Here is a 23,224-nt window from a genome sequence, read left to right on the forward strand (position 1 = left end):
GCATTTTTTCATTTCTCTCATCTCACTGGAATATACTGCATACATTTGGGGCAATTTACTGTAGGAAAAGTTCTCCACAAAGTTAATTCTGAAGGCTATTTTACAGTTGGAATATGTCAGCTCTTTTAAAGTACACTGCCTGAACAAAGATGGTTATACCATGTCAGTCATCTTCCCTCTTGAAATTTGCATGCACCTAAGGAAGCTTCATTACCACTTAAAACATGACACAACATTCAAGACTGTAAACATGAAAATACTTCATACTGTATTTTCAGTTCAGTAACAACTCAGATGAATTTCAGAACAAAATTAGTGTCTTATCAATAGCACAAAGTAGATTTTTAAAGTCCTTTATTAATCTGAATATAAAAAGACAGAAATTGCCTACGATATAGGACAAAGCTCTTGCTTCATGAGGAAACAAAATTTTCTTTACAAAGTGAAAAAATAAATACCCTCTTAGAGTAAGGTTTATATGCTAATGTGTCATAAAAAAGTAGAGTTTTAATATTTTGACAAAATGTCTGTGCAAAGAAACAGATGCATAAACACACATTACTGCTACATTAAGGCAATATGAAAAGTATAGTCAGAAAATTTCAGTAAAGTGACAGTGTACTTTTCTAGCTTTGATTAAGCCAGTATTGCACCCAAACATGGTCTCTAGTTCCCTCTGTACCCTGGAGAATACACTAGGAAACCAGAGCCCAAAATGCCCAAGTAGGGGGGTGGAGATTAAAAACATTTTAGCAGGAAATGACCTACCCAATAAAGATGTTAACTGAAGAAAGCATTTAAAATTATACACAACCCTTATTTTAGAAATTAATGGTACATGTTTAATAGTTTAAAATCAGTCTCCAAAAATAAAGTCAACTTAAAGGGCAGCTGACTGCAGCTCCTGAGATCACCAGCCAAGTTGGATGTGGGAAACCTGGGAGCACCTTGCCCATTGAGAGCTGTGAAGGAAGTCCCAGAACAGTGCTTCCACAGGCCAGCCAGAAGACTTTGCTGACCCACCCTCAACACTCAGATTAACTTGTCCTACCCTTCCAAAGCTCTTCTCTCAGAATTGTTTTCTATTTAATAGAATTCAGAGTTAAATGCAGCTGCTTGATGAAGCCTTGTAACTTTAGTTTAAGAACCAATTTTTTTTTTAAAAGAAGTTCTCTCCTCTTTAAAGCAGTTTACTAAAAGCAGAAACTATGAGCCATACTAAACTGATACTGTAAAAGCTAGTCTTACTATTAAAATAAATGGAATGACTGTACTAAAAAGGATTTAGAGAGTGTAAAACAAAAGGCTGCATTGCTCCTGCTGGGTATATCAATATGTGGACACCACATTTCTCCAGGGTTACCTAGCTTTGTGGCAACACTGCCATGCTACAAACTTATGCATCATTCTCCTTTTAAGTAAAAAAAATTGATTACACTTCTGGTCTCAAAAGATGTCCCAAACCATTTTGGACATGCTGAACAAAGAATATTCTATGTTTAAAAAAGCAGTATTTTTTGCTTGTGATCGTAGATAGGTGCCAGAGTGATTGCCTTCTTCACAATCAATGGTTGCATTTCATATTAGTGCAGTTTAAAAAGTACATGATGGGTTTTAAAGTGTATACGTAGATCATATCACAGTCAGATTGAGAAGACTGGTGTGGGTTGGCAAGTACACATGCTGGACATGCTCTACACGAGATCTGCAAACAGGACACAACTGGAAAGGAAAAACATTAGGAAATTAGTTTACTTCATATTTTGAGAGTCTCTACACTTATTGGAGACTTCCTTCCATTTGCACAATAACAAAGCACTTTTCCATAATCTCCATATTTAAAACAGGGTATTGTGAGAAACATGCAGCTAATCCTTACCCTCACCGCAAGTTAAACTAGCACAGCTAAAACTTACCTTTAAAACACATCTTCTAAACACAATGTTCTTTGGAATTAGTTTACAACAAAATTTTAAAAATAAGTTTTACTGGAATATCAACATAAACATATTAATCCATGACTGTTAAGTATACAGAAAACCAAAACTTCCACATATTTGGTAACTCATATCTTAATGGCATTGCAATTACCTGTAATTGGGCAGCACAGGGCTTGCAGCATACTGTGTGGCCACAGGGACAAAAGGTTGAATTTATTTCTTCTTCACAACACACCATACAAAGCATGGACTCCTTTAGCTTCCGCAACTTCTCTTGCAGAGCTTTCGTTTGCTGGCAGCTAAGACCCTCACAATTGTCACAGTTCATGCTACTTTCCGAAGACTTAAGGGGGGAACTTGGTGGGGTTTGGTCACTTCTTGAAACAAGATCCACAATGCCAGCATTATAAAGAGCTCGCCTTGCATGATCATAAACTTCTTTTGATGTTCTTTTAATGTCAAAGACGTATTTTTTACCAAGGTTAATGTTTTCATTCAGGAATAGAGATGCTAGGTGGCCCTTTAAGTCTCGACTATACTGCATCATGACAGCACTGGTGACAGTGTCACACCTATAAAACAATAGGACAAATGCAAACTTGGTTAGTTAATACCAATAAACCTATCCCTACAATAATTTGTTCCCAAAGTTGAAGTAACAGCACTGAAAGTAAATGGAGCAGTCTGAGGTAATATTTAAGATCTTGAATGTTGTTTGCATGACAACTCTACTTTGAAAAGTACAAAATGGAAAAGTGACAGTTATTTTACATCTTCAAGACTGTGACATGTCTAGTAAAATGGAGTCGGCCTATGGAAGGGACTTAAGGCATTATGCTAACTAACAGCCAACACTTGCTTAATCTACAGTTCAGCTTGGCAACACCTCTTCACATGGTAATTTCCAAACACTGCATTAAAGAATTCCAATTAATAGTCTTTGGCATACCACCTCTTTTAGACAGGCTCTCAAAAAATTTTAGCATGGAGTCAAATAACGTCTTTAACCAAATTTCCACTCAGTACGTTATATACTCATATTATATCATCTGAAGGGAACCAGTGAGAATGCAGTATAGACAAATTAAGGCATTTGTATTTGCCACTGGGTATTTCAGCTACCCTAACCATGCTTGTCACATACTTCGGTGATACAGTTAAATCTGCAGAAGCCTATTGAGGCCTATCACTTCTCTGGACAACATAGGAAAGAAGACACAAACACAGAACATAAGGACTACAGCGTCACAGGGCCTAAGGTCCAAGATCTAAGCTTATGGCCAAATGCCATTGCCTAACTAAAATTCTGCTTAAATTAAAATCAGAAACGACAAAGGACAGCAGAAGTTACAAGCAGAGACAAAGATCAAAGTTAAGACTGTTTAAGAAGTTATATAATGATTTAATAGCCTGGAAAAAAGTATGAAGAGTGCAAAACAGCAGTGCAAGGGCATATAATTACAGAGCAGAACAAGACATGCTTAACATCAGGCTCACAAAATAAGCAGTGGTTAGCTGCTGATTAGCTGCAGTGGTTAGTAAGGCAACTAGTTGTTGTTAATTGCCATAACTGTATTAAAATGATGTTAATTTGAGAAGCTGGACAGGTCTTTGCATAGTGTATGTACTTTCCTCTGCTTTAAGTACAATTCTTCTTACAAAGTAATTGAAACTGATACATGGTAGTTAATTTCAAGAAAACACCACTAAGCATCTTTGACAGTTCTACTGATCAGTGTTGGACCTCACAGTAGGAATGAAAAGGGGTTCTAAAAAAAATCAGCCATCAACAAATGATTATAGCACCCCTACCTCAAAGAACATCAAAGAACAATAGGATAAAGACAATGGATAGCTGCTGGCATGAAAAAAAATCCTGGGCATGTGAGCAAGGACAGGGGAATTGTAGGAAGATTTAAATACATGGGAGGGGAAGGTGGCATACAGGTAACTTCTAGCAGTTGGAGGAACCAAATAAAGGAGAAACAAGGAGTACACAGGCAAGAGCTACACCTACATATTCTGAAGGACAGAATTTTTTATCCTTTGCTCTCTCATCCTCCCTTTTACACAGGGACAAAACCCATATGTATTGTTTATGAAGTATCAAAGAACACAGTAAGTTTATATTCTGAAGTGCTGTTATTTGTAGTGGTAACTGAAAAAATTTTGCTTACTTGTCTTGTACTCCCACCCCACAAAATGGAAAGCAGCAAAAACCTGTTCAGTTTCTGGACTTAAGAAGAAAGTAGAAGCTGCAAACACAATGAAATTTTGCAGAGAATTTCTGAAGTGCAGTCAGACTGCTGGCCACTTAAGCACTTAATTCAAATACTGTGGAGAAGACCAGCAGCAGTTCACTCTAGCGGCAATACTGACCTGTAAAATGCATGTGTCTCTGTAATTGCTCTATAGAGTCCACTTGCTGCCCTTGTACTGATCATCTTAAACAAGAGAACTACACTATTACCGGACTCCTTGGTAACAGTCAGATATACATTCTTCCCAGACTGAGTTGCCATCTGAACAACCGGATAAGCAATCCTATAAATGAATATAAAGAATGAAAGGTTATTTAGCTTTTAATGATAAGGGCATTTTCCACAAGCTACTACAGTGCACTTCTATCAGACATTACAGTGATCTCTGACTGTTGTCTGTAATGATGGATTGAACATGCCACCTCAAAGATACATGTAAAAATCAAGAGTATTAAGGCCAGTTGTCATCTGGATTATAAGCAGGTAGTGTCCTCAGACCTTATGTCCCAATAGCTCTTTTTAGTAATTCATAGAGCAGTTTTGTAGATTTATGTAAAAATTAGAGGCATACTCAGTACTTCTGAAAAATGGAAGATGAAAATGGTTCCACAAAACACATACCTGTTGATAGGACTGAAGTCATCTTTACAGATGGATATGCCTTCAGGTCCAACACCAATAAGGAGTTTTTGCCCTTCACTATCTCTCACTGAATGCCACTCTACCCCATAGTTCTCCAGCGTTGTAACAATCTGTAGAACCTGGTATTCAGCAGAAGCTTGACTTAAACCTTCTAGTTCCTTGTGCTTTGCAATAATGCTGTTGATAAAAAGATGAAGGATAGGTGAAATAACTTAAGTATGCACTGTTACTGTCAGCAACTTGTTTTAACATGGGTTTTTAGATGACCTAGTTAAACAGATTATTAAATGCTCCTGACCTGCCTTATCTGGCTATAGATTTCCAGTAATCATGAACTGGAAGTGAAAATTACCAAAACATCCTGAGAATGTTCAGGACACAATACTGTGCATTTGCTTAGAAATGAGAAAGCTACATGTAATCAAGGCTTTCCAACTAACAGCCCACCCCACACCCAACATATTTACCTCAACAACCACTAAGGTCATAACTAAAAAAGTCTACAGAAAAGCATGACACACTGAAAGTTTCTTGATATTCAGGAATCAAGCTATGAAGGTGTTTCAGGAATCCTGTTTACTTCTCAGTGTAAGGGTACTAAGCCACATAAATTCTTGTTACTTTCTTTCACAACTGTAGGTCTAAGACATACTCACAATTTGATTACCCTGCTCCAAGTATTTAGATACCTGTATTTCCCCAAGTACTAGAGTTCAACAGCTTTTGCTCAAAATAATAAAATACTCATAAGCAAACTTAAAAATGAACTGAAATCAGAATATTAAACATTCAGGTTGTGTTTTGATCTCCAAAGCTACCCAAGCTATTTTTTTTTTTAACAACACAAGATACACTATAGCATCAGCAATTAAGGGCACAACAATTTTATGCTTTTGGTCTCCAAAAAGGAGGTTATATCACTGTGTTCTTTTTACCTCTCCAAAATGGTAGTGGTGAGCTCTTTTGCACACAACTCTTCATAATTGTACTTGGCAGTGTTCTGGTTATAATCTCCAAACTTCATCTGTGCCAACAATGCACTAAGTTCAATTGCATGCTCTGAAGAACACTGAAGATTACCAGCGAGAAGATCTTCTTTTATATGCAAGAAAAACATATGCCTGCAATGGAATCAGAAATGTTCGCTTACAGAAAATGTTAAAAGATGTTTGTAATCAAGATATGTATCAAATAACATCTCAGATATGTTTGGTAACCATTAGTTTGGTAATCAAGAATTTTCAATTAATGTACCAAATAGAGAAAGTCTGGCACAAGAGAAAGAAAAGGGACTCCATCTTATTACTCACTTACACTTAAAGATGAGGCTACAACTGAACATGGTATCTAAAAGCACTATTAAAAGAAATGAGCACTTCAACATCATGTTCTTAAGAACCGATTTAACTCCTAAGGCCACTTAGTAATTTCAATTTAGTGAGTGAAATATCAATGAAATGTATTTGGATTAGTTTCTTAGGCTTAAATTTCTTTGGTTGCCATTTACAAGTTATTCTGCATTTCAGAAAAGCAAATTTGTGAAGACCAGCCCAAACCAGCATACACACATCTATCAAGCAACAGGAGAAGTCACACTTTCTCTACACAGCTGAAATGCCTCTGCCACCACAGTCAAAGGTAAGATGGTGCTTTTTGCCAGTGACATGATTAACAGAATAACTTGGAACATCTGAAAAGGCATTGTGGAATAAAATACAAAAACTACTGTGTAAGCACATTTGTCAGACCAACCTTTACACTTGGGATCAAGGCAGGTTTGACAACTAGCTGGAAAACTCAAAGCTGCTCTTAATTATCTAATAGGTCAGTTAATTAGAAAAATCAAAATTTCCACCAACACTAACAGCAGCCTGCTAATTTCCCCTATAGTCTACCTTAACTGCTATAAATTCATCCTTATCTCCCCTCAGGGAAGACAATAAAAATTTATTAGCATTTGTTCTTAAGACTCAACACATTTATGGAAACCAGATGCAGAAGTAGTTACATATCACTGAAAAAAATCTTTCAAGAAATGAAGCCTAGTATGCACAGGGATGTGTCTTAGCTTCCATAGTAATAGGACATTTACATTTTTCTTTTCCAAAATTAAGTGTAATGTACTTTTCTTAAGAATCTGTATTGAACCACTCATCTCAAGTTGGAGATGCTAGTAAGTGATTAGCTTTCCTTCCAACAGGAATTTTGGGTAATATCTTATGTATAGCCTGTTGTAGCACTCTACAACTCCATTGCAGAAAAGGGCAAATAAGCCTACTTTTTCAGCACTATGAATTATTACATAACTTAGAAAATTTGTGTTCATTCTTAGCTCCAGTACAGTAAATGCTGCAGCTAAGAAAATACTGGCCCATAAGATGCCCCATATCCAGAACTTCTGCAATCAGGGAAAAATAGGTATTAAATTACCCCATAAGCTGCCCTACAATCCATTTCCTGCAACAAATCACAGCTCCAACACCTCCCTTTGCAAGCAGTTTGAGGCATGCTAGAGCTTCATTGCAGTTGTGACAAAGGTGCTTAATTGCATCATTCTGATGTCTAGACATCAATCTACACTTCAGTAGTTCTAGTGGGTGTCTGGTGGAAGCCAATATCCTTGCTCTGTGCAGGATACAAGTTTCAGTGGCAAGAGGACCAGAGCTTCAAACAGTACAGCTGTCCCCATTGTTAGCAAGTTATTCCTTGTTTAGGATTTTTTTTGAGCAAGTCCCAAACCTCTGCTCCAATCCCTTTCTCCTACCTTGCTAATTCATAACTCTTTTGGCTTGGGCCACAGAAAGGCATATCGGTGGCTTTTAAAATGCATTGGTTGTACACACTCCTATTGTTGGGGCTCAGTTCATAAATCCAGACAAAGTATTTGATGAATTACTAAAACACTATGGCCGAAACAAATCCAAATAGTAGGCATTTCCCTAATTCCAATCAACATTTCATAAAATAAATGGCTTTTCATGCACTTTTGATCCTCTATTCAGAACAGGTTTTCCAGTCATTATAACTGTGTACTAATTACACATACAGTATTTCAAAGAAATATCTTACAATTTTATTCTCATCAGCTGAAGCATGTTTACAACTACCACACCTAAATGTTTTTATCTTCAGTTTATTTTATGCATACAACAGCACTGACTACACAGGGAAAAGTCAGTCTTCTCCCCTTGGTGGGAAGGCCTTATTGACATCAAGAGGGGAGCTGAAAAACAAAAGATTGCTCCTGCAAATACAGATGCATTACAGAAACAACTACAGCAGAAGCACAGCTTGTCACATTCCAATAATAAAAAGCCAGTAATGGCATAGGTAGACAAGTTTAATGTACAATGTGAAATAGCATCACATCAGCTAATGTACAGTAGCTTCCCATAACCGGCTCCTATCACATCAGGGAAAACATCTAAGCTACTTTGCACTTTTCTGATAAAGGGGACAAAGGTATGGCATGTATAAAGGACAGTTATTGCAAAGTAACTAGAACTATGCAAGTTCATGTCTGGGCTTACACTATGGTAAGCTATTTTGCTGAGTCAGAGAAAACAGACAAACACCTGTATTTAACAGTCCCTCTCAAAGTCATTGGTCTACACCTAAAGAACCCATTGCTGGTCCAAGCCCATTGCCTACACTGCACCCATAATAGATCGGAAACTAGTTAACATAGGGCCTGTCAGTGAAATGAGTTTTTGAATGACAGTGAATGACTTCATACTGATCTGCTACAGCAGCTGCCCTGAACCAAAGTTCAAGTAGCAAATTCACTGTTTTTTTTATTTTGAGTCCTTAAGTGTGTTTGAGGAAGGATAAGCACCTAGAAATTGAAAGATAGTGAGGGTTGCAAACATTTTAGACATCTGGAAAAGTGATTCTGATTAGTGCAGATTCTGATTAGCCCATCCAGCCTAAGATTGCACTTCCCCAAAGTTATACTAATATCCATTGCAAAATCATCCCTCTTCAAGGTTCAAAACTTGACACCAGCCAAAATCTGATTACAAAAGCAGACTTCTTTTCCCTTCATGCAAAACTAAAAAAGGTCTTTTGATCTTAAAACAAAAAGGCAAAAGAATGTGCTTTTATTGCTGAGTACAGTCAAGCAAAACTAAAGCATTAGAAGCCTTGAGGCAGTTCCTTATCTAACTCTGCCAAGTCTAAAGGACCCAACAGATCATCCATAGAAAACGTGGCCATATTACAGATTCTATTAGTTACCAGAAAGTATTTATGTAAGTTTTTGTAAATTATATTGTGACCTTATCACTTAATAGCACTAAATCCACTGTCCCTCCTCTCTCTAGGAATATCTAGATACAATGAAAAAATTGTTAAAGCTTTTCCCACCTCTGAAGATACTCAGATTGTGCAGTAAAAGTGTACTCAGTTTTTCCAAGGAATTATTTCAGTGTATTTTATGCTTAATGGAATTTTCACCAAGCAAGTTTTCAAACAATGAGCTGTTTTAAATCTAAGAACTGAACTGTCTCTAACTAAAGTCCTCTAAAGGTTACATTCACAACACCACTAGTAGAATGTCTAAGTTTAAGCACTATATAAGAAACTAATTGGTTTTGTTTCTGCATTATTCACCACTTCAGTTATACATGACACATTAACTGTTACAGACTTGACAAGTAACTCAAGTCAGACAAAAGTATGTTTCCTACCCCACCCACCTCAATATTCTCTTGGCACATTCTGCAGCTTTGTTACTACTCTTGCCAAAGTTCCATTTCACCTTTAAATCTTCATAGAAAACAAGTCTTCACAACTCTGAACTTTAGCAACCAATTATTGTGGCTCCTAGTCATCTTAACATCTGCCAGACATGTTGGGACATTGAACAACTAGTGGCAGCTTTAAGAACAAACAGAACTTTCCATTGCACTTGTAGCTCAAGTTCTACACATGACAGCATTAGTACAAAAGACAGTCTATACAACATAGACCAGCCCTAGTTTCGCCCCCATACCTCATGCTAGCTAGATATTCCTGTATATTCAATTACGGAACATTTTCTTTGAGTTTAGTAGTTGAAAACAGTACATAGAAATACTGATTAGAGGACAAAACATCCAAGTTTGCCAAAGCTATACTTCATTAGTCACTGCCCCTGCAGAATTTCTTCCCTTCCAAAAAAAGAAAAAGCAGTTTTAGAATTAGAACAGGATCACATGCTTTCTTCAAGCACTAGTTACACTGGTGATTTTATATTCATTTTGTATCCTTATTTTTCCCCCAGTGCTTTTTATACAATTTAAATTCTATGTGCATATTAAAATGGTCAGTAAAGTCAAATGTACAGTGTGATTAATGTATTTTAGTTGCACATAAATAATTTGATACAAATGTAGGAAGAGTGGGGCTGCAAGAAGATTTCAGCAGATAGCCCATTTCAGAATAAACTACAGCTACCAAAGTCACAAACCTAGATATCATATCAATTGCTTTTTGCCTCCCTCCGAAGCAATTTTTGCAGGCTGACTATACTGAAGAGCACTACCAGAAACGTGTCAGTATTTCATCACAATGAAATCCCTACAGGAGGCAAATCACCTAGTTAAGTGTTCATACAACTGAACTGGCAATAACAACCCCACCAAATAAGTACTATGAAAAGTGTAGAGTATACATAACACAAGATTAATTTATCTTTAACTCATTGAAGACAATTATGTGCACTAGGAATCAAAGTTCTGCACCGAAAACTTTGTTTCTACTACTTTAAGCAAGCAAAGGAAAACAGGGCAAATAGAAATCTGAAGACAATATTAAAAGCTTTTAAGCTCTAGACTTAGCTGTCAGTGGAAAAAGTGAAAACCACCAATCCTTTACCAATAAAAAGTATCTGTATATGACTAATGACTCCTAAGCTAGAAGTATGGCCAAAAGAACCCTTTCTCTTGCCAGACTACTGGCAAGAATCTTAGCATAAGTCCCAAGGAACTGTTTGTTCTCTTTGGGGTATGACACTCCTTACCACAGGGTAAGGCTCTTTCCTACTGTGAAGCAAATTTACAACTCTGCAGTCTAAAGGAATCAAAATTAAGAGGCATAATCGTTCTCCCTAAAAATATATTGACAAAGATCTATAGACTATTATTCTGTTTTTAAAAGCATATATAAGGCCACTCCATTTGAACAAGCAAAGCCATTGCAGATACAGTTATGTTCCTCAGTATCTTTGTTCTTATTTGCTCTCGGCAGAGTGGGTGAAAGGTTACCAACTGCAATTCAACTCTGATTTAGACAAACAGACCCATTAAACTCACCCTGGTGTCTATTACAGCAGACTGCTTTATTGCATTGTAACAAATACCATGACACTGCTGCACTGGGTAGCCAATGCTATAGGATAATAGGATGTTTTTTTCTGATTTTCTAAGTATCTAACTGCTCAAAATATTCAACAAGCCAGTTCTTAATTTTATCTAATTCATGAATACAACTGGATAACACCGCAAAAACAATGTACTTGGTCAATAAAATTCAGATACTGGCAAACATCACACAGAACTTTTGACAGCTTCCAAAACAATAACTGCCTATCTCAAGGCTGGCAAAACACAGCTCTTTTGAATGCTTCATGAGATTGTGTGGCTTGTTAGAATCCAACACACTGTTTTAAATTGTCATGGCTTACATAGGTATATTTGATTTTCGGTCATATTACACAAGACAAATAACTTTGCCCGTTTTGAAGTACATCTGGGTAAATCGTACGTTGCTCAACAAACGATTCACTTCAAAATAGTTTCTACCGTTGTGCGACTTTATCCTGCCAGACTTAAAGCCGTTGTTCTCCCGGAGGACCTTTTGGCACAATTCGCTTCTCACGCGGCCCGGCAAACACGCTCGTCGTTAAGGTGGATGCAAGCGGCAAGACCTCCCTGCATCACGTCTCACAAAGAAAGCTTTTAAGCCCGAGCAGCAGCAGCGGCACTGCCCACCCCGAGACAAGACGAGGTGCAGGCCGATCGGGAACAGAGCTCCTCGGGCCGCGTCCCAGCGCCGCAGCCGCCCGTTCGCCTGGCCCGGCCAGGCCCGCGGCTGCCGGCCGAGGTCACTGCCGGCCACCGCCCGCCCCGGCCTCACACCGCGCCGCGCGCCGCCAGCGGCCCTGCGAGCCCATCTTCTGCCCCCATCCCAAAGTCCCCCGAAAACTCCGCCTGGCCGGTACAATCGCTTCTCCGAGTCCCAGCTCCTCACTGGAGTAACTCGGAGCTTCATAACATGCGATACAAAAAAACACCAAAACCCCTGCTCTTCGCTTCTTTTACCAACTGTTGCTTTACCTACCAAGACATACAGAAAAACATGCAAGCGAATGTGGCATAAGCCAGAGCTTATGATCTGGACCTTGGGCCACCACATGTATCTTTAAGCAAAAAGATAACAGTCCTCTTCAAGCCACTTCAGTCATTTTCCATTCAGAAAAACGTATAGTTATTCAAACTCCTCTGAACAACCACACTCTTCACATTTCAGACTTGTTTGCAAGACTCCAGCTCACAGCAGCAGATTAAATTTGAATAGCATTCTCACACTGAAGCGCTTTCATTCCACTGAAAACAACTCTAAACTACAAAATCCTGTGGTGAAATTCAGTACCAGGCAGTCAAATAAAAAATTAGACACTGAGATCCAAAGAACAATAGAAATAAACCACTATTAACCCCGTTAAAGGGAAGAAAGTGTAGCAACAAGGTCTTTTTCCCCATGCAATTCTCCCATTCACAACACACATGGTGAGGTGGTTTGTTGCCACAGTGGTCAAAGGTACAATTACAACCTGGTCTGCCTTTGCACTCAATAGTGAGAAGGCTCCCTTGCATAGGAAAATTAAAATGCATGAGGTTGCGATCTTCCACTGGATTGCACACTGATTAAAGATAACAGAAGCAGAGGTTGATGTTCAGTTGCCAGATCAGCTTTTCATGCAGCATGTAGAAACCTGAACATTAAGTTTCTTCAAACACACACCTGAGTTTTAAATTTAAGTGCAAGACAAGGATCTCTAATGAAGCAGTACAACTGGGGTTGACAAAGCTTCCGAAGTACATAGAAAAAACCTGGTAAAAACTCAGTCACAACATTCACTATTATCATCAAGATGAAACATATCAACAAAGTTTAGAATTACTTGCAGCTTCCCAGATTTCAAAAGCGGTCTCAACATGCATCTAATTTATACGCAAAAACAGCATTGGAAGCAGCAAGTAAAAGACTGGGAGACTTCCTCAGCTTTCTTCACACAAAAGAGAAATACCCTATACATCAGTTGTGGACATAACTGCTAAAGGAAATCAGGGACACGCATTACTTCATCAACCAGCACACTGACTTTGCAAGTAAAGGTAAGAAACAAGGTGTCAGCTGTAACTGTACAGCTAATCCTTGCCAATTCTGTGATATACTACCTATTGATTTAAAGTTCAGTGACAGGTTTAACAAGTTTTTCATCTTCTCCTTGATACCACACACGCTTACATGCAAACTAAATATGAATGCACAGTTATGTGCATATGTGAATCCTCAAGCAGACTCAAGTAGAAAAAAGTAAATCTACTGAAACTCAGTGTCAGCACTACAGAAATATACATTAACCACAGGCACTATGGAATTCTAGGTCTGCTTCATGCAGACTACTGGGCATACACAACAAAGGCAGTTATTGCAAACTGGTTTACAACTTTTATTTGTTTTTAGCAAGAACACTAAAAATACTCAGGATTTAGTCTGAACAGCTTAGCTGAAGCCTCAGGACTATTCATGTTTGCAAGACAGAGTGACATGAAATATTAGTTTCAATGCCTGTTAATCTCCAAAATTATAAGTAGCTATTTCCAAAGCAGAATTTTAATAGATCTCTTCTGATGACTGAGGCTCAATTTTAAAATTGTTTGTTAAAAATACTAGTTTTAGAACAGTCTTAATTCATAGGTAAAAGAAAGCTTGTCCCACCTACAACCTCTTAAAGTCATCTTTATGGTGGAGAAGTACTTGTTACTTTGAGGTAGGTATACAAGCTCTGTTACATTCTAGCTACATAACCTGTCTTTTAGGCCCCTGGAGTATGTTTCACTAGTTCAAGCTCTCTATTAACTTGCACAGCCTTCCAAGTCCTGCATTGACAGCACTGAAGGCAGGAATACAGGTGTCTGCAAAAACCTTGTAAAGTTGAACAAACAATCATCAAGGATAGCATAAAAATGCCAATCATATCAGCTTTAGGGTTCCTCAGATTCACCCTGATTTGGTCTGTGTGTGGAGACACATCCAACATGCTCAGGGTAATCTCTTCTGCCTCATTAGGTATGAAATTGTGTTGCTCCTTTTGTTCTACATAAAAATCCTTTGTTATCTGGTTTTATACTTACTCTCATTGACAATATTTAAATAAGAGGACAAGTTTCTTTAAGAAAAATACTCAAGAAGAGCCCAAGGATATGCCATGGACAGTAGAATTTATTTTTCCAAAATAAGGTACATCAAGACTGGAATTTGGTTAGAATGCATTTGCCTAACTAAAGCTATTATATAGGACAGCTATGGTCTAACTCCACAGCATTCTGAGAACTTCAACCAGATTGGTAAGCTGAAACCACTGCTCCCCAAAAGCCTCTCCCCTGCACATTAGCTCAAAAAATAAAACAATATATGCATGCTGCTAACTCAAAGCCTTTTACCTACAAAATAAACACCAAATCATGCTTTCAGCCTCTTTAGACAAATATTCTGTGCAGAACAACCATGTTTATCTGTGGTCTTAATTCTGAAAGTACCAAGTTAAGGAGAGTAGTGAAAACGTGGTTTGGCATTATCACATAGACACTAGACTTCACTTTGCCCAATTTATATAAACTGTACTATCTAAAACTAACAGGAAAAATTAGTTTTAAAAGGTCAGCATTAAATATACATGTGCACAGCTTTCTTTAATGAAAACTCAATTGCAATTCATGTGGTAATCAAACTCAAGGAGTAAAAACAAGTGTTCACAACTAATCTTAGAAGACTAGTTCTTACAATTGACTAACAGGATAACAATTTAGTCAAGAGGACTGGCCCCAGAAGCAGCAAAACAGCTGTTTCTTTTGTAGCCTCAAAGGGCCTGTAGCTATTTGAAAGTTACTGTAACATAATACCAGACAAAAAGGAATTCAGCAAGTTTTTTTTGCTCTGTGGGAGGAATTGTTTCCTGCCTTTCTGTACCAGTGGTTTAGAACGACCTAGAGTAACACTACTGAACAGAGGTTACTATCGGACATGCAAATACCATATAAATAATTTGCTATTGGTAGCTTAGTTTCTTTCACTTCCAGCACTAAGTGCTTATCGAGAATTACCTACACTCATTACTTACTGGTAGCTACAGAACACTTAAAATACTACCAGCTTGGATTTTTTTCTTTCTTTTTTTTTTTTTTTCAAAAAAAGGAATAACACATTTAAACAACACTAAGGTTTTAAAACTACACAGAAGAGTCAAGCAAGATTACCAGAAGATGGAAGAAAAAACTAATCACTTCCATAAGTTACAGAAATTGAAAACAAAATAATAAATCAAATCTACTTACAATCATCTTTACCTTACCTTGTCTGTTCTTGTAAGATAAGATGTGGCTCTACAAAAAACTTGACTCTTAATTTCAACCGATAAGGGGCTAAACCATCCATCTGCTGGGAGATCCTGTTCCTCAAATTCAGCCACAGATTCTCCCCTTTGCTGCCAGTGAACTGCAGTCCAAAATAATCAACTTCTATAATTCCCAACCTTCTGCAAACCTGAAACACAGAGGTTCTTTATAATGAGGCTACAACATGGCGATGAAAAATATTGCCCGAATCAAGTATTGTTTCAGATTGCTCAAACACAAAAAAGAAATCCTGCTGCGAGCACCTTTATACAAAAGATTATTCAATTACTTGGATTTTAAGTTGCATACAAAAAAGCATGCAGACAAACACTGAGAATAAATTGGGAATAGCTCCACTAGCCAAAACCCACATGGACTTCCATGGTCAAATTCTGTCCCCCCTTCTCACCCCCAGGACAGGCACTTAAGAAGGCCAGTGGATTTCCAGAAGAGGAGAATATCTGTTACTCAAAATCACAGCCAATAGCACTTGCTAGGCAAGAAGGAGAAAAAAAAAGTACAACCCACAAGTTTTATTTAGATGCCACCAACAGACTGGGCTGCTACATTTGGCTCTCTCCAGCATCCTCACGGCAGCCGCCGCAGCCACATCGAGGCGGTGGCGACAGAAGGGTGAAAGCACCTGGACGACAGCACGGCCCCAGCAGGCCGGGGGGGCCATCTCGGTACCGCCCGGGCGGCGTCACCCCGGCCCGGCGGGTCCCACTCGTGCCCCCCACCCCAGGGACAGTCAGAGCAGGCTGCAGCAGTGAGGCCGAGGCCTTGCCCTTCCACACACGCGCTGTACAGGGGAAGGCAGAAGGGCCGGAGAGCCCCGAGGCGGGCGGGCGGGGGGGGATGCAGCAACCTCTGCATCCAACATGGAGCGCGGGGGGGGGGGGGTAAGAAAAAAAAAAAACAACCAAACCAGAAGGGAAGGGGGACGACGACGACACTGCGGCGGCGGCTCCCCGCCCCCACCGCCGCACGGCCCTGCCTCGCGCCACCGCCGCCCGGCCGGGGCGCGCGGCGGGGGCGCCGCGAGCTGCCGAGGCCGTGATCCTCGCGCCCCCCCCCCCCCCTCCAGGCGCGGCGGCTCGGGGAGGAGGCAGGGGGTGACGCGCGCCCGCCGGCTCTCGTGCGCGCCTGTCAGGCACCAACGGTCTGCGCTGCCCAACGGCCGCCCGTTACCCGTTACCGGCCGGCGGCCCCTCACCTGGTTGAGGCAGTCCTCGCCGTTGGCTTTCGCCTCCACCTCCACCTCCATCACCACAGCGTCCGGCCTGGTCACATAGCACAGCATGGCTGGGGCCAGCCAGCGCCGCCACCGCTGACACGGACACGGACACCCGGAGCGGCTGCCGCCGGCGGGGAGTCGCAGCTGTCGCTACAGGCGGAGATACGTCCGCGTCCCCGGCCGCTGCCTACGCCGCTCGCCCAGAGACGACCGACGCCCAGCCCGCCGTCCCCGCTCCCCTAGTGCTTGCGCTCCGCCGGCTCCGCTCCCTTCACATATACCCTCCCTCTCCCCCTCCCTCCCCCTCCGAGCGGCACCTGCGGACCAATCGCGAGGCGCCGCAGCGGCGGGCCGCCACCGCCCCCACCAATCAGCGCCCCCATCCCCGGGAAACGGCGGCGGCTCGGCGGGGCGGGTTTGTTGCCGTTGCTCTCTGGCGCCCCCTGCCGGGACGCAGAGCCGCCGCGGGTCGCCGGCGGGACTCGCCGCGTCCCCGCCCGCCCTGCCCGGCCCGGAAAGGCCCGGCCCGGCCCGCAGGCCCTGCCCGGCCCGCAGGCCCTGCCCGCGGCGGCTTGGCCGCCCGAAGGAGCCGGTCCTCGGGGCCCGCTTCCTCTTTAGCAGCCAGCGTCTGCACATTACCTTCGGCCGCCGTCACCTGCAACAGCCCAGAACTTCTCTACCCTGGAATTATGTCCGGTTAAACCGAAGCAAACTTAAGTTCTTCTAAGCGAAGGTGGAGACCAAACCCACTCGGCAGGCACCGTCTACAAAATTAATTTGAGAGTGAGTGGCCATGAGCTATGTGACAACCAAATATTTATTTTCATGGCTCATCTCAAGGCTTTGCAAACACTCCTTTTCGCTGAGGGGAAAATATCATTGGGATTAATGCTCTCTCTCTCCCATATTCTCTTTGGCCTTGGTCCAACTGCGGGTTACGCAGCATGCAAAGCACTGGAAACGTGGAAATCTTAAGAACCAGTCAAGTGATATTGCAGCCTCCATGCGCTGTCATGCTAATGGATGGTGGAGCTTTTACACTTGTTGAACTCTGTAGGTATGAAGCTCGTAGGTGATTCCTGGCCAGGGGAGGAACACCTGCACCAGGCGAGCCCTTAGAAGTATTTGTTTGACAAACATACCCACCGTACATAAAGTACTTGGCTTTAACAATGGCTGCTTTAACAATGTAAATTGAAACGACAGGGAGGAGGACTAAGTACAAAATGCACGCTGTGTAGGTTCCCCAAAAGAAATGCAGATCAAAGAAGTACTGAGCAGTGCAGTGGTGAGGAACGAGTAGGCTGTCAGGGGAAGAACTAAGAGAGGAAATGGGGACCTGAAAATGCAGTCAAAGGATAACAGGAAGAGCAAACCACAGCGCTAATACAAGGTCACCACAGGGCTGAGTATTAGCTTGTTCCTGTGTGCATGGTCACTTGCTTCTGTTTGGGTATTTCTGCTGTGCTTGTCAGGGTTGTTAGCATTTTCAATTTGTATTAAAGGAACTCTTGAAACAGATGCTCATTCTGCTGGGAACTCTGCAAACACAGTATATGGACCTCCATCCGTTTTGTTCATGTGAACTCTGTAACTAGAAGACTGCTCAGTCTCAAACCAGGCAGAACAATAGGAGGCAAGTGAGAGTCAGGATGTGAGATGTCAAACCTGAATGGTGCTGCATTTCACCTGTACGCTTACTAGCTCAGATTTTCATGCCCAGGTCTATAGTGTTTAAGTTGAAGAGCTTAGAGTCTTAAAAGACCAAACTCATGGAGTGAAGGGTAGAAAAAGGGAAATAACATGAAAAGAAGATGAACGAAATTGCAAAATTATGTTAACTGTGATTTTTATGGGAAAAAAACCCTCTTTGGGAGGGGCTTAATCATGAGGGGATTAGCTACTAACAAAAAAAATCACAAAATATTTTAGTATGAAAGAAAAGCCTGCATTCTTCACGTGTTCTTTAGTTTCTGTTGGAGTGGATGCAGGAAATAAGATTTTAGTTTTATTTTAGTTTTACTGCTGTATATTGTGGTGTTATAGTATTTTGTGTGATTTCTGTCATAATCAAAGGAGTCCTAAAGTTGTTATGAAGAAACACAAAAACTGCCATGATGACTCATGCCATTAGTATTCTGATATCCTCTCCCTGACAGTAGCTCAGATCAGATATTACAGAGGAAGGTGCAAGAAATCTTTATGTATGTGTGAGATAATGTGCTCGTATATTTTCTCTAGCACTAAACAGTTAAAGCTGGCTTATAGCTAATAGATTAGCCTTTACTTATTTATCCATGTTACTTGTATACTAGGAATCAGTTCACTTTGTGCTAGGCGTTGTCCAGACAAATAGAAACAGTTGATTCTTGTCCCAGAGATCTTGCCTTTTCTCTATATATTAATATCCACTCTGTGTTTTCCTTTTATCTGACTTAATGTAAATGCAGGTGTTCTTATTATGTCTGTAAAAGTGTTATCCTGCTTTGAAATCTGCTAAACCGTAAGCCACAAAAATAGCTTGTGGCAGTAAATTGCATAGATTGGTTAAGCCCTGTGTAAAACAAGCATTTCTTTTCAAGGCTGTCATCTGGACACCGCTGTCATAGAAATACATCCCATTTCACAGTCTCTCTGTGATATTTTATTCATGTTGTACAGAAGGGAGTAAAGGACCGAGTCCTGCATCAGCACACAGGAGACAGCTCTTGTGACAAGTGCCCATTGCAACCCTTTGGGCTCCACCTGAGAGAAAAAAAGGAAACATCTTACAGTCTCCTGCCTGGTCTCTTTGATGAATCAACAATACTTGGTGAGGTACACTGTCAAACTGCTTGTAGCATGGATGTTCACCCTTTGTGTATCGTAAAAGAACATTGTTTATCAACATGTCACCTCAGTGCTGTATGTCATGAAATGCTATGTGCTATACGACAGTAATATCTCTATGATGGGTTCTCTATAATGGGTCAGTCTTCTGCTATTGTGTCAGTTTGTGCCTAAGTAATTCACCTTATACACATTAATATATTTAAAGTTCCTTGCCTAACACTTGTTGATTATTTTTGCTTGATGTAATCCCTCTACAAGGTTCATTTTTTTGTCGCATCCTACTTCACATAGAAAATACTAGTTGTAGTGCCTCCTTGTCTGACATTTGAATGGAAAGTCTGCAAAAAGTCCAATTGTTTGGAGAAGGGAAATAATAAGTTCCAGACCTTTGAGTTTAGACCCCAACATGGCAATATCAGCCCTTCTTTCCAATAAAGGCTAATGCCTCCTTGTACAGATTTTTGTTCACAAGGTCTTCCAGGTAGTTGCATCCAACCTATTGCCATGATACTCCATCTTGTGAGGAACCCAGTAGTGTAGTTATGGTCTCTACTCAGATGTTTATGCAAGATCTTCTCTAAGATCCTCTCTTGTGTTGCTTGTTGCCTGTGATATTGATTCTGATCAAATTCAGGATACTTTACTGCTACAGAGTACTATGCTATAAGGTGAAAGGTTACAAATGCTCAGCTCCTGCATGTGCTCAGGATGAGGCTTCATCAAGCATTTAGAAGTACCTATCATTTATCTTTACTGTCCATTGGTGGCAGTCACATTAAAGGCATGCATGGAAGTACTGTGTTATCCCAGCTCTTGGTTCCAAAGTTGTGCTCTACAGACTGTGAGGGAGACAATAACCCAGAGAAATGATGAGCTTCTGTAGCCCTGTATAAAACAGCAGCCTGCCCTTCTCTAGGAAAGGTAAACACCAACAGACTTCTCACAGTGCTGGTTGTGTGTGGTGCCTTTTGTTCTAGCAAGAATGAATGGCTGCATGACAAAATATTTTTAATTGTAATCCCAGTTTATATAATAATCAGAAGCAGTATAAGGATGTAGACCCTGGCTTTCTGTTTCCCTATTCTTGTACCTCGTATATGCTCTTCTCCTGTTCTGATTTACTGCTTTCTCTGTTTTTGGGGGGGCTTAAATAAGAGATATTAAGTAGGTTTAAATACGTACAGTTTAATAGGCTATTGACAGATTGTTGGGTTACCCCCACACCCATCACAGAAAAGCCATGAAAGGCCCATCTCCGTAAGCCCAGAGGAGCACAGGGAGCACAATGGCAGGCAGGAACCCCAATTAAAGACTAAGAGAAAAGATCACCCTGTCCGGTCCCCTCCCAGGGCTGTCCCAGCAGAGCCTCAGCCCCAGTGTCCAGGCATGAAACCCATCACCATGAGCCATGGGGAGCAGCTGTACAGGTTACCTCTCGGATTAAGGGGGATTGCTGGCTGGAGGCGTGGGGGACATAAGGGGATGCAGGGCAGGAGCTTTTGGGGATTGGACAGGATTTGTTATGGGATGTTTGGGGGAGAAACCAAAGACAGGACAAAGGAGGGATTTAGGAGATTTGGGCAGTAACAAGTGTGGGATAAGGGAATAAAATGATTCATCTGTGTAAAGAGTTGGCTGGCCAGGACGCTTGTCAGGCTGTGTTCTGCTCCTGACCAGCACAGTCTGTCCTGTCTCCTTACTGAACCCCACCTTCAGCTGTTCTCCAGTGAGGGGCTCTTTACTCCGTGAGTGTGTCTGTGGTGCAGCAACTGGAGCGAGTGTGGGTGTGATTGCTAGCAAAGATCATGCCAGAGGAGCCAGTGAGTAGGTAAAGTGGGCTGGGGTCCAGGATGGGTTTGGAGGTCTTTACGGGCCACCTCTGGGTATGAGAGCAGCTGCGTCTCTGTAGGGGTGAGAGCACAGGGGGGTGGCTACTGGGAACAGGGGAGTCCTGGACAGCTCTGCCGGCATGTGCGATGGTCTGTACCAGCAGCTGGAGTGGGGCGGCAGCCTCAAGAGCTTGTATGTCCAGGTGGCAGCACCTGGGGAGACTGGGATCCAGGGGCAGCTACTGGACAAACTGTCTAAGCCCTGCTGCTGGAGGGCTCCACCTTGTAGATTTGTATATGTATTCCCACTTACGGACCTCCGTCCTGCTCAGCTGGGGCAGGGAGCAGGATGAGGCTGGTGGTGCTGTCAGTGTTGGTGTGAACGCTCTGTGTGTCTGTCTGTGATCTGTATGGCCAGCAGTGTATATATTTGTGGTGTATACACGTGCTCTGTGTGTGTGTGTCTACTGGGAATATATGTTCAGCCTCACTACTGGTTGGACCTGGAGGCATGGAGTGGTGGCAGCCTTGCCTCTCTCAGGCTGCCAGTTTAGGTATATTTTCCACTAACACAAATCCTTAAAGAAAAGCACTGGAAAGCACATACCACACCATTGTTACCTTAGTTCTGCTTCCTTTTTTCTTTTTATTTTCTGACTGTCTCTTTGTGTTCTGTGTCAAACTGAGCAACCAAGGACCAGGTCAGCACAAATGCATTTTAGGATGATTTGAAATGAAACTGAGTGGGATCACACGATTGTAGTCAGTCTTTTCTGCTACCACCTCCCTGGGTAAAATTGTTCTGTGCATGAGCACAATGGTAGTGTCTCTCTTCTTTCTTGTCACTGTCAAGGCTGCTGGTTGTGTTGCAAATGTTCATCGCTCACATGGATGATGATCTTCCGACTAAGCAGCATGGAAGGAAGCATAAAATTGAGGAGCTATTCTGACAGTGAGGGTTGCTTAGGGGAAACACTGTCATCCATAAACACACAAACACTTTCTTTTCTACCTGGAAGATTCTTTTAGTGTTCTCATATATACCATGCCTCTGTCTGAACTTTTTGAAAAATATTCCCCTGCTCTGCACTGTCCACAGTGCTTAATCAGCTTCTATGGAAAAAGTGCGTGATTGACATGCTTCCCACAGTGCTGGTTCACCTTTACCAATCTAATGAACACAGAACAATGTGCTAAGATTGTCCATGCAGCTAACAGGCCATAAGCTGACTGTTTTATGAAGCATTATCTGGTGGTCATCCCCAAGGCTCTTCACAAAATTTTAAAAAAAAAAAAAAAAAAAAGTTAGGGATGTCAGTTCAATCTTAGGGTATTTGGTCTGGGACGTTTTATGAACATAAAAACAATCCCACCAGATCACACCAAGGATTCACCTAGCCCTGAATCATGTTTCTTGGGAATTTAGTCCAGTGGTAGACGGCATGCTTAACATGCGAGACGTACTTGTTAATGCCTATATGCTGCAAAGTGCCCAAGGCCAATACCTCATGGTATATCGAAGAGTATAAGAAGAAATTCCTATTCTTACTCTCCAGAATCCCCTCCCAGCTTCCACTGATGTGCAACTCAGGGACTTACAGTCTATTTTTGTGTTAGATAAATAATTTTTTCAAGTAGAACTGCATTTCCTCCTCCAAAACCTTCCCAGTTTGAGACCAGACTCATTGTAGAAACCCTATTCTTGTTGTTGGGACATGTATCAGCTTATTGTGAAATCTATTAATTCCGTTTCATATCCAATTTGTTTATAATTGATAGCAGAAAGAAATCCCTCAGTCTTTTTCAGAAGCTCCTAACATCA

General features: G+C 41.3%; 1 protein-coding gene across 1 annotated transcript; it reads right to left on the bottom strand.

The window, feature by feature from the left end:
* Positions 1-337: 337 nt before the first annotated feature.
* On the bottom strand, positions 338-16,999 carry MYLIP (myosin regulatory light chain interacting protein). The gene is made up of 7 exons (XM_069809162.1): positions 16,721-16,999; positions 15,462-15,652; positions 5,779-5,964; positions 4,823-5,020; positions 4,320-4,484; positions 2,092-2,512; positions 338-1,722 (listed from the first exon to the last, which is right to left on the bottom strand). The coding sequence occupies exons 1-7, from the start codon at positions 16,805-16,807 to the stop codon at positions 1,633-1,635; spliced, it is 1,338 nt and encodes a 445-aa protein (XP_069665263.1). The 5' UTR covers positions 16,808-16,999; the 3' UTR covers positions 338-1,632.
* Between the last annotated feature and the right edge of the window lie 6,225 nt (positions 17,000-23,224).

This window comes from Haliaeetus albicilla, chromosome 21 (assembly GCF_947461875.1).
Source record: "Haliaeetus albicilla chromosome 21, bHalAlb1.1, whole genome shotgun sequence".
Lineage (NCBI taxonomy): Eukaryota > Metazoa > Chordata > Aves > Accipitriformes > Accipitridae > Haliaeetus > Haliaeetus albicilla.